The sequence below is a fragment of the Lipotes vexillifer genome, unplaced genomic scaffold, assembly GCF_000442215.2.
Source record: "Lipotes vexillifer unplaced genomic scaffold, Lipotes_vexillifer_v1.1 scaffold39, whole genome shotgun sequence".
Lineage (NCBI taxonomy): Eukaryota > Metazoa > Chordata > Mammalia > Artiodactyla > Lipotidae > Lipotes > Lipotes vexillifer.
This window is the reverse complement of record NW_006787038.1, coordinates 2,570,024-2,581,073: the sequence shown is the minus strand read 5'-3', so window position 1 is coordinate 2,581,073 and position 11,050 is coordinate 2,570,024. Positions and strand designations below refer to the sequence as shown.

Genomic DNA, 11,050 nt, shown 5'->3' with positions numbered 1-11,050 from the left:
GTTGTGGCCTCTCCCGTTGCGGAGCACAGGCTCCGGACGTGCAGGGTCAGCGGCCATGGCTCACGGGCCTAGCCGCTCTGCGGCACGTGGTATCTTTCCGGACTGGGGCACGAACTCGTGTCCCCTGCATCGGCAGGCGGACTCTCAACCACTGCGCCACCACGGAAGCCCCCCTTATCTTAATTTTTAAATGTGAAACAAAAAGCTAGCTATAGGTTTCTTTCTTATTGTCATTTTGCTTTGTAAAGAGAAATAGCACAAAGGGAATTTACATAATCTCTCAAACCAGAAGATGTGTAACTAGGGTTAAGAGTTTTTGTTCTAGTTGCAGTCTTCGGTTGGGCAAGGCCATCCCAGCGGTTCTTCTAAGACCGTTCTCTCCTCTGCCAAAATTAAGAGCCACAGGTATTTTTCACACTTTTAGTTCCAAGGCACAGTGGAAGCAACTCTGGTCAGTCCCATAAGGTGCAAAGCTGTATGCCTCAGGTATGTCAAGGCCAAAACATAACCTTTTCTTTGAATTTAGCATGAGACAGGTCTTGAAATCTCATTAATACTTTGGGCTCTCTCACGTAGCCAAACAAGAATACTATTATTATCACTGAAATGACATATTGTCATTTTGAAATGACAGATTATAAATCCCAAACTTAGTTTGTAAAAAGTTGCCACGGAAGAGTGCCTCAATAGAAAACATTTTTATGTTACTATTTAAGCTGAGTCAAACTGAAATGGTTATATAAAGTATCATGCTTAGCCTATGTATGGTCACATATTATGCACATAGAAAGAACTTCTCAACTTTCAAGAATCAGTTACCGTGTTCTTCCTGTCAATAAGCTTCTTCTTGGGTTTCCCCTACAGAATTAGAAAGGACAAGTGGGTTAGAGCATTACACAGATATTCATTGTCTCCTGAGTTCACACACACACACACACTCCTGAGATTTGTACTACAGAAATTCAACATAGAATTATGCCAGGGAAGGCATCTTGGGGTAGAAGCAGACAGATGAACTGAGAACATGCTCAGAAAAGAACAGAGTACCATAACCTTTAGGGAGGATCAATAAAAAACAAAAGGAAGAGGACAAATGAATTCTAGAGGAAATTTCTAACAATTACTTGCATTTGTGTATCTCGCCATAAATCTAATCACACTTATTCTTCACAACAACTGTTGAGCCCCGTTTATAAAAAGGAGCAGGATAAGACCATTCTGTGACATGCCCAATGTCAGAGCTTTAAAGGGTTTAACATTGAACCTATAACTTTGCTCTCAGACTCCAGTGTTCTTTCTACTTGCACTGAACTGTATAAGGGAAAGAAGCCAATCTCAATTTTCATGGGGTTCAAAAAAGATGCTCATGAGAAACAGATTTTCCATAATTTAAAAAACCTCTTTAAAAAAGAGATGTTCTTCATTGTCTCTAAACTAGAGCTGGGGTCTAACCACAGGAAGTAAGTACCATTCAGGTTTAAACTGGCTTTTGTTTTTCATTCAAATTCCTTTCACTTGACCCTCTCTGTTTTTAAAAACATTTCCCCAGTTTTATTTGTACTCATTTGTGAGTGTGTATATTTAGTTCTGTACAATTTTATCACTGTGTAGGTTCATGTATCCACATGACAAGATACTGAACAATCCTATCACCATAAGGACCCCCTATGTTGCCCTTTTATAACCTAACCTCTGGCTTCCTTTAATCTGTTCTCCATTCTAAAATTTTATCCTTTCAAAATTGTTATATAAATGGAATCATACAACAGGTAACCTATGATATTGGTTTTTTAAAAAGGAGATGGATGCAATCAATACCAAGATCTTCTATCTATAGAAAAATCAAGTGAAAAATTTGTCTCCACCGAAACGTTTTATCTTTTCCTTCCCATGTCTTCTATCTGTGCCAGCGTCCTAATACTGTCAACTTATTATGAGAAATTATTTTAACTTTTATTATTTTAACTTTTTAATCAGATAATGGTTTGCACCAGTAATTCGCAATCATGGCTTCACATTATAATCACCTGAGCAGCTTTTAGTAAGTACAAGACTTCAGTCTGGGAAGGGCTAGGGCACAAATATGGTGTTACTAACATGCAGCCAGGGTTAAAATTACTGTCATGCTGTGAGACAGTAGGTATGACACTGTTTGCCAGGGCAGGGTGGGTAAGTGGGGGGATGAGTTGGGGAGGGCAGAGAAGGCAGACAAATGAACCAATTATGAAATGAAATGATTAGAGAATTAGCTTGAAAGTAGTTCTGACAGTAACGCAACAGGATTTGCAAGAGAGAACACATCCATTCAGGTTGAAAAGAACAGATTTAACGGAGGATGTTAGGGCTTGCAACAAACACAATTTCATTTTTTTAAGGCATGTTTTTGTGTGTGTGCCTACCACGTGGTAGGTTCTTGATACTGACAAAGATGAACATAAGAAAGTACCTACTCTTAAAAGCCAACTTGAAAGTAGAGTAGTTAGTAAACAGACAATTATAATACAATATGTACAATATGGGAATCTAAATCAGATGGAGGGATAAGAAGGGCAGGGAGAACTTCCTTCTAGTCTAGGTAAGAAGATGAAGGCCACGGCTAGAATAAGAATTCAGGATAAACTGAAGGCCACTCCAAGGGAATGTATGGGAATTCCAAGGGAATGTGAAGATAAAGAGGCATGAAAGAGCAGTAGATATGGTCTGATTGGCCATGGGTTGGTATTGAAAAGTGGAGATTAGGCTAAAAAGATAGGCAAGAGTAAATCAGGAGGGCCTTTCTTTGCTAAACAGGGAAATTCATGTTTTTTGAATCAAAGTTTTTAGAATGCTTTATAAGCAGGAGCTGTTACTGCAGCCTTAAGAGAGAAGTCAGGGAGGGCACCAATTTGGATGGGAAAAAAAAATTAATCCTCTATCTGAAATTTAGCATCATATACATGTAGGGGACCATCCACAGTAGTATAAGTGCGATTTTTTTTTAACATCTTTATTGGCGTATAATTGCTTTACAATGGTGTGTTAGTTTCTGCTGTATAACAAAGTGAATCAGTTATACGTATACATATGTCCCCTTATCTCTTCCCTCTTGCGTCTCCCTCCCTCCCACCCTCCCAATCTCACCCCTCTAGGTGGTCACAAAGCACTGAGCTGATCTCCCTGTGCTATGCGGCTGCTTCCTACTAGCTATCTATTTTATGTTTGGTAGTGTATATATGTCCATGCCACTCTCTCACTTTGTCCCAGCTTACCCTTCCCCCTCCCCAGGTCCTCAAGTCCATTCTCTACGTCTGTGTCTTTATATAAGTGGGGTTTTGCTACCAAAAGAAATAACACGTTTTTTCATATTACTTTAGAGTTGTTCCAGGGTCACAAAATATTGCCAACACTTATCACACTTTTTAAATTATGGTAGTTATTAGACCCACTGCTATTAACACATCATTGAATGTGTTAATAAAGAAGCACGTATGTCATTACATCTCAAATTTTTTAATTGCTATGCTCCCCCCTAAAAGAATGCTTCCTAATTTTGGTGGTGGTTCCCAGATTGCCTGTTCCGCCTTCATTCTACCTCATGGGAAGCTCAACTGCAGAAAGATCTAGCCTCAAGCATAGAGTCCATGTCAGTTCAGAAACAGACTGACACAACCTTTGAGGAAACTCATGCAAACTACCAATCCTAAGCAAACAGTCCATTACTTATAAATATGACTGGACAATCAAAAATCACCAGATATTTCAGGAAATATAATAGCATAAACTAGAAAGAATGAGATGAACTAAATAGAAGTAATCCAGAAGAATTAAACATAGTGCAAAAAATAGAAAGGAACTTTAAATAAAGTAATTATGATAGTCAGAGAGATGTAAAAAGATATTTTTAATACTGTGATTTATAGTGAGAAACATATACTTGGGCTTCATCCCTGTTTCTGGCACAGAGCTCCTAAAAGCCCTGAAATGTTTAAGTGATGAGTGGTAGAGGAGTTTTTTGTCATGCTAATGAGGTGACTTTTAGAAAGCCCTTGGATCAGCTAAGGATGCGGGCTGGTCACCAGAGGAACCAAACCTGTGATGAGAGGGTTGAAACTTTCATCCCATCCCCCTGAGCTCCTGGGAGGGGAGAGGGGCTGGAGATAGAGTTCAATTACCAATGGTTGATGATTTAATCAATCGTGCTTATGTAAGGGGGCCTCCATAAAAACCCAGGAGTATGGGGTTCAGAGAGCTTCCGGGCTGGGGATGTGGGGAGAATGGCGTACCTGGAGAGGGCATGAAGCTCCGTACCCTTTCCCTATACCTTGCCCTGTGTGTCTTTTCCATCTGGTTGTTCATGAGTTATATCCTTTTATAATAAACTGGTGATCTAATGAGTTAAATGTTTTTCTGAGTTCTGTGAGCCACTCTAGCAAATTAATAGCACCCAAGGAAGGGGTCGTGGGAAGCTCTGATAGACAGCCAGTAGGTAGAAGTAAAGGTAACAACCTGGGCCTGTGACGAGCATCTGAAGTTATGGGGGTGGAACCTTGTAGGACTGAACCCTTAAACTGTGAAATCTGATGCTAATCTCCAGGTAGACAGTATCAGAATTGAACTGAATTCTCGGACAACAGAAGGGTGCAACTGCTTGGTGCTGTAGGGGAAACACCCTACCTCCTCCACATCGGAATTGGTACCAGAACAAATTTAATATTATATCCATAAACTATGAAAACTAGTCAGAAAGCAAAAATAGTTCTTGGATGTTAAAATCATACTTGCCAAAATAAAAAAAGTAGATCAAACAACCCTCTTCTGTGCTGGTACTGAGTAACAAAATAGGTAAGGCTGAAGATCAATTTAGAATTTTAGAAGACAAAGTTCAAGAAATCTCCAAGAATTTAAAGCTAAGAGACAATGAGATCAAAAGTATGAGAAAAAAGTAAAGAAATACAGAGGATAGAGCAAAAGATCCAAATTTCATCTAACAGAAGTTCCACAAGGAGAGGAAAGACAGGATAAGGGGAATATTTCCCACAGTTAATAGACTTAAATCTTCAGACTGAAAGGATTCATCCACCGCAAAAGCAAAATAATGAAAAGTAACACGCCAGAACACACCTCAGTATGATGTCTGAAAAGTAAAGATAAAGAATCCTTGTAAAATTTTCCAGGGAGGAGGTAGCGGGTGGGGCACTGGGACCAGGTTATATATAAAGAATTGAGCTTCTATATGTCTTCCAAGTAAATCTCAAGGTCTCTTTCGTTAGAAGCTACACAGTGTAATTACTCAATGGTAATAACCACAAATTTACAGAGAGAAACTGGAAATCCCATATAGATCCTGATAGTGGATAATGAATTACAAGAAATGGCTGGAATCTGGGTATCTATTTTTAAGAATCCCACAAAAAAAGCACACATACCTTGAAAATAATGCAGATTTCTTTAAATAACTAAGGTTCCTTGTTAGTCAATTACTGAACTGTACTGTAATGCAGTTATGTCTCAGGGGCAACAGAAGTATGTGGGACTACGCAGTCCCTGACTGCTATGCTAGTTGAATTCCAATGTCTGCTTTCCATCATTTCTCCCCTATTTTCCCTTGTATTGAGGTTATCAGTTGTCATTTCTTACAACTCTCACTGTATTTATTTTGTGAATTACCACCCCTCCACCTTTTCTAATCTGATCCTTCTAATCTCGTCTAGTCTAGAAAAAACAGATAATCATGTCTGTTAAAATTGCGTCTGAAAGTAAAAAGGCACTGAGTAAAGTCCTTCCTTTAAGAAGGACACGTTTTAGGGTATGTGTTAAGATTGCTTAAAGATCTTTACGGTTTAATTTTGTAGCATCTGGAAATATTACAAAGTGCTGACAGTTAACGAATTCTGAAAAAATCAGGTTTTATATTGTGTTTTCTGTAAGGCTCTTTCTATCAGATATTACTGAAGGCTTTTATAAAGCCTCTTTTCTTCTTTTGCATGTACTTTCTCTTAATTTTGTGACCTAGTCCTACTAAATTTATAAGATTAGCAAATCTCCACCTGTCCTGGAAGAGACGTGTTGCCAGCATATAGTTCATGGAGGTCTTGTGTTCAAGGTAGGATCTGAAAGACAAAGAGAGGAACTGGTTATTTCTTAAAGCTTAGTTGAAGGGGAAAATACAGAAATAAAAACATGAATCAAGCACAAAAGTGACAGGTTATTTATATACTGTTTCTAAAAATATATAGTCTCTAAAGTGACAAAGGAGGAGATAGTTGCTCAAATAATATTATAAAATACTAGAATAGCAGAAAATACAATAAATGAAAAGAATAAAGAGGACTTAAATTAGAAAATAAAAAGAAAGAAAAGTCAGGAATTCTTGGACTAATAAAAGCTGATATACTAAATTCAGAAAAAAAAACTGAAAGACAAAAATAAAACCACCACCAAAAATCACTTACAGCTAGAAAAGAGGTCAAATGAAGCTGGGAATGGGAGGTGCATAAAGGGCATGAAAATGTTGACAGATTGTTTCAATCATCTTATTTCTCAAAAGCTTTCAATGGCTCCTTGATGCCAACTGCAGGAGGCATATACTTTCTCTTACAAGATTTCAAAGGTTGGGTCATCTATGCCATCAATTCATTCACCCTTTCTCCACACAGAGACTAAACATGGGTCCTAAAGTACAGTCAGACAAGTCTCCTTATAAGCCTCTCACACCACACCTCCCACTGGTCCTTTTGCCTCTGTCTGGACACCTTCTCTTCACACCCTCTCTACACCCTTCAAGAAGCAGCTCAAGTCCACTGTGCTGCATGAAGCCTTCCCTGATATGACTGCTCCAAGTCTACAGAGGTGCCCTTGTCCTGGCCTTCTACCTCTGCCTTCACTGTATGCCTAAGGGACGTGTCAAACGCTGTCTCATAGAGTAAAATTTCTCTTCTTGGAAAGCAGCATGATGCAGCGGGGAAAAGCAGGATCTGGAGTTAAAATACCTGAATCAAGTCCCACTGTGTGATCATGGATAAGTCACATTACTTTACTGAGCCTTATTTTCCTTATCATTAAAATGGGAATAACAATGATGTGTATAAAGTACATCATAATTACAAAGAGCTATATAAATATGAGCTATTTTTATTATATGTATAAGTAATGTCTCCATAATCAATACTGTTAACTCTCAAAGGACTGGGACCCCATCTAATATTTGTTACTCCAAAGCACCAAGCATAGTGCTAGTTACTTGTTGATATTCAATAAATATATATTAATTAAAAAGGCATATTTGTTAGCAGATAAATACATTTTTCCCACACTACATGAAAATAACTCAATTAGTTTAAAAGTCTTGGTGTTCTCTTCCACTTTTCTCAAAGGTCCCGGGAGAGGTGGAGTGATTTACCAGGTTGGTAATTTAGGAAAAATTCAACAAGCTTCTTCCTTCTTTCTCTGGGGAGATAATCTCTCCTTAGGAAGCACATATCCTCTGGTGCTCCTACAGGATCAGGTATTCCTGATGCACAGCTCAGTCTAACCTTGCCTAAAAATGGGTATGTAAATCTGTCCAATTCTGAGGGTCAACAGAAAGTGCATTAACTTGCAGACAGATATAACCAAGTCTCCCAACCTAGACTTTATCAATGTGGAGTATGGAAAGTGATATTTTGGCCTGCATCTATCTTAGTCTTTGTCTTCTCAACTGGTTCAAAACCAAACCAGTAAAGGAAGGTATCATTACTGGACTCCCTAAGAAACCCCAACATTATCTGCGATTGTTTCCTTAGAAAAAGGTACTCAAATTAGGGTCCTGCCTCTTGAAAACTTAAGAGGATTCCACTTTCATTAATTAAAAGATATGTTGTCTAGTAACTGCAAATATTCAACCTCTTCAAAAACATATCAAAAGATAAAAGTCTAATTTTGAAAAGCCAAGCAATATCTTTTTGTTGAATTCCTGGGTCTTTATAAGGTGTAACTAAACTACATGGATAGAATATTTTGCAAGGTAAAAAGATTTCTCTATGAACAGCTGGGCTTTCAAAACAAAACAGACAAGAACTAGTTCTTTCTTTTATTCCTCTAAGTTTTGGCTCTACTTAGAACCACTAATGTCCCAACCAGAAGCCAGTCACCAGAGGAAGAAAAATGTGTTCCCCATAATGAAGTACAATCTTACTAGTAATCAGAGAAATGCAAATCAAGACCAAAATAAGATATCATTTTACACTCAGTATTTTGACAAAAATTAAGAAGTTGACAGTACCACATGTTAGAGAAGATAGCGCTCAACGGGATCTCCTAGGCACTGCTAACAGGAGTATAAATTTATATAGTCACTTTGGAAAACAATTTAGCATTACCTTTTTTTTTTTAGCATTATCTTTTAAAGTTGAACATCCACATATCTTATGGCCCTAGATATATTCCATCCCTAGATATATACCTAGGAGACACATATAAGCATATTTAGAGCACAGCAGTCTTTAACAGCAGAAGACCAGAAAGAAGTCGAATACCATCAACAAGAGAATGGGAAATTTAACAGCAGTATAAACACACAGAAGAATAAAATAAACTGAAAAAGAATGAATTCTAGCTACATGTAACAAAATGAACCTTAGTAATATAATATTGAATGAAAAAGGAAGAATACATATTGTTTTTTAGAAAAAGTTCAAAAGCAATACAAACTTACCAACAGAATTCTGTTTCTACATATGAGATGATAACTGCTATAGGACCTGCCCTTTCACCATCAACAGCTAGAAAAGTGCACAAAATATATGAAACAACTGGCAGTGCAGGACTGTGATAACTGAAAGGGGGAAATAAATAAAGGGAGCCCTCTGATTGCTCCACCTTCCCACCTAGATGCAATTCCAGACAGTGCAGAAAGAGAAGGAATTCGAGTAGAACCCAAGAGTCTCTGTGTTGAGAAGACAGAGATCAAAGTTCTAGGAAGTGCTAAAATTTTCAAAGCTATGTCCTGGAGAGGAAGAAGCTATGCATAAGAAGAAATCAAAAAAGTCATCACAGGGGCTTCCCTGGTGGCGCAGTGGTTGAGAGTCCGCCTGCCAGTGCAGGGGACAGGGGTTCGTGCCCCAGTCCGGGAAGATCCCACATGCCGCAGAGTAGCTAGGCCCGTAGGCCATGGCCGCCGAGCCTGCGCTCCGCAACGGGAGAGGCCACAGCAGTGAGAGGCCCACGTACAGCCAAAAAAAACAAAAAAAAAGTCATCCCAAGGGACCCTTTGAGTCTTTGGGTGAATACAGATCTACTCAGGCATAGGGTGAAAGTCCACAAGGCTGTGCAAGGAGCAACTGTCAGGATAAAGAACATTAAGGAGAAAGTGTAAGCTGAATACTTTCCAGAGTTCACACAGGGCTGCCAATTGATTGAGTTCCCACCAGCCAGAATGGAGAGATCTCATTGAATATGGGGGTCATTTAATAGACACCCCAAAAGAGTCTTCAGTAGTGGAACTATCCTACACCTAAACAAAAAGCTATTCTAAACAAACCATAAAAATGCTTTTAAATGAGCCTGAAAAAGATTAAGCTGATCTACAAGTAACTTAAGTGTATGGCCACAAAAAAAAAACTTTCAACGGGCTTTAAAGAAGCAATAAAATCCAAACACAACAACACAACATTTACAATGTCCAATTAAAACATCTAATTAAAAACAATCACTGTACATGTGAAGAAACAGGAAAAATATAACTCATTAACAAGAGGAAAATCAGTCAGTAGAAACAGACTTAGAAACAATAGAGATAATAGAAACAGATTTTAAAACAGCTACTATAAACATAATATATGCACAAGAATCTAAAGGAAATCATGAAAATAATTGTAAAAAAAGAGAAAAAGAGGATATAAAGAGAAATAGATGGGAGTGGTAAAGATGAAAAGTAAAATATCTGAAATGAACATTTAATTGGATAGAATTAATAGAAGATTTAACACTGCAGACAAAAAGATGACTAAACTGACAAACACAGAGAAACAGAAAACCATCCAAAACTAAGAAAGAAAAAGAGTATAAAAAAATGAACAGAGCCAGACTTATAGTACAACATCAACCAATTTAACATGTAACCAGAGTACCAAAAGGAGAGGAGGGAAATGGAAAAAAAAATTGAAGAAATAATGGCCAAAAGTTTTCCAAATTTGATGAAAACTATAAGCCCACAGACCAAGAAGCTCAACAAATCCCAAGCAGAAGAAACAAGAAGAAAGTGATACCAAGGCATACATCATAATCACACTACTGAAAATCAGTCATAAAGAAAGAATCTTAAAAGCAGGCTGATACATAAAAAGAAACAGAATTGAGTTATTTGTAGTGAGGTGGATGGACCTAGAGTCTGTCATACAGAGTGAAGTAAGTCAGGAAGAGAAAAACAAATACTGTATACTAACACATATATATGGAATCTAAAAAAAAAAAAAAAGTGGCTCTGAAGAACCTAGGGGCAGGACAGGAATAAAGACGCAGACGTAGAGAATTGACTTGAGGACACGGGGAGAAGGAAGGATAAGCTGGGAAGAAGTGAGAGAGTGGCACTGACGTATATATACTACCAAATGTAAAACAGATAGCTAGTGGGAAGCAGCCGCATAGCACAGGGAGATCAGATCAGTGCTTTGTGACCACCTAGAAGGGTGGGATAGGGAGGGTGGGAGGGAGACGCAAGAGGGAGGAGATGTGGGGATATGTGTACAGCTGATTCACTTTGTTATACAGAAGAAACTAACACAACAATGTAAAGCAACTGTACTCCAATAAAGATGTTAAAAAAAATTTAAAAAGCAGGCAGAGAAAAAGAGACACATTATGCACAGAACAAAGGTAAGAATTACTGCACACTTCTCATCAGAAAAATGCAAGTCAAAATATAACAAAACACTTTTAAAGTGTCGGGAGAAAAGTGCCAACCCAGAACTCTACAACCACTAAAAAATATCTTTCAAAAATTGCAAGTATCGATATAAGAAAGGCTTTTTCAGACAAGCAACAGTTGAGAGAATTGATTGTACTACAATAAATCCTAAAAGAAGTTTTCCAGATG

General features: G+C 38.0%; 1 protein-coding gene across 1 annotated transcript in view; it reads right to left on the bottom strand.

Moving 5' to 3' along the window:
• Window positions 1-11,050, bottom strand: part of TTLL5 (tubulin tyrosine ligase like 5) — a 318,465-nt gene that overhangs the window by 212,515 nt on the left and 94,900 nt on the right. The window contains exon 18 of the mRNA XM_007459755.1: window positions 6,027-6,089. Coding sequence (XP_007459817.1) covers window positions 6,027-6,089 — 63 coding nt within the window. The remainder of the gene's footprint in view (window positions 1-6,026; window positions 6,090-11,050) is intronic.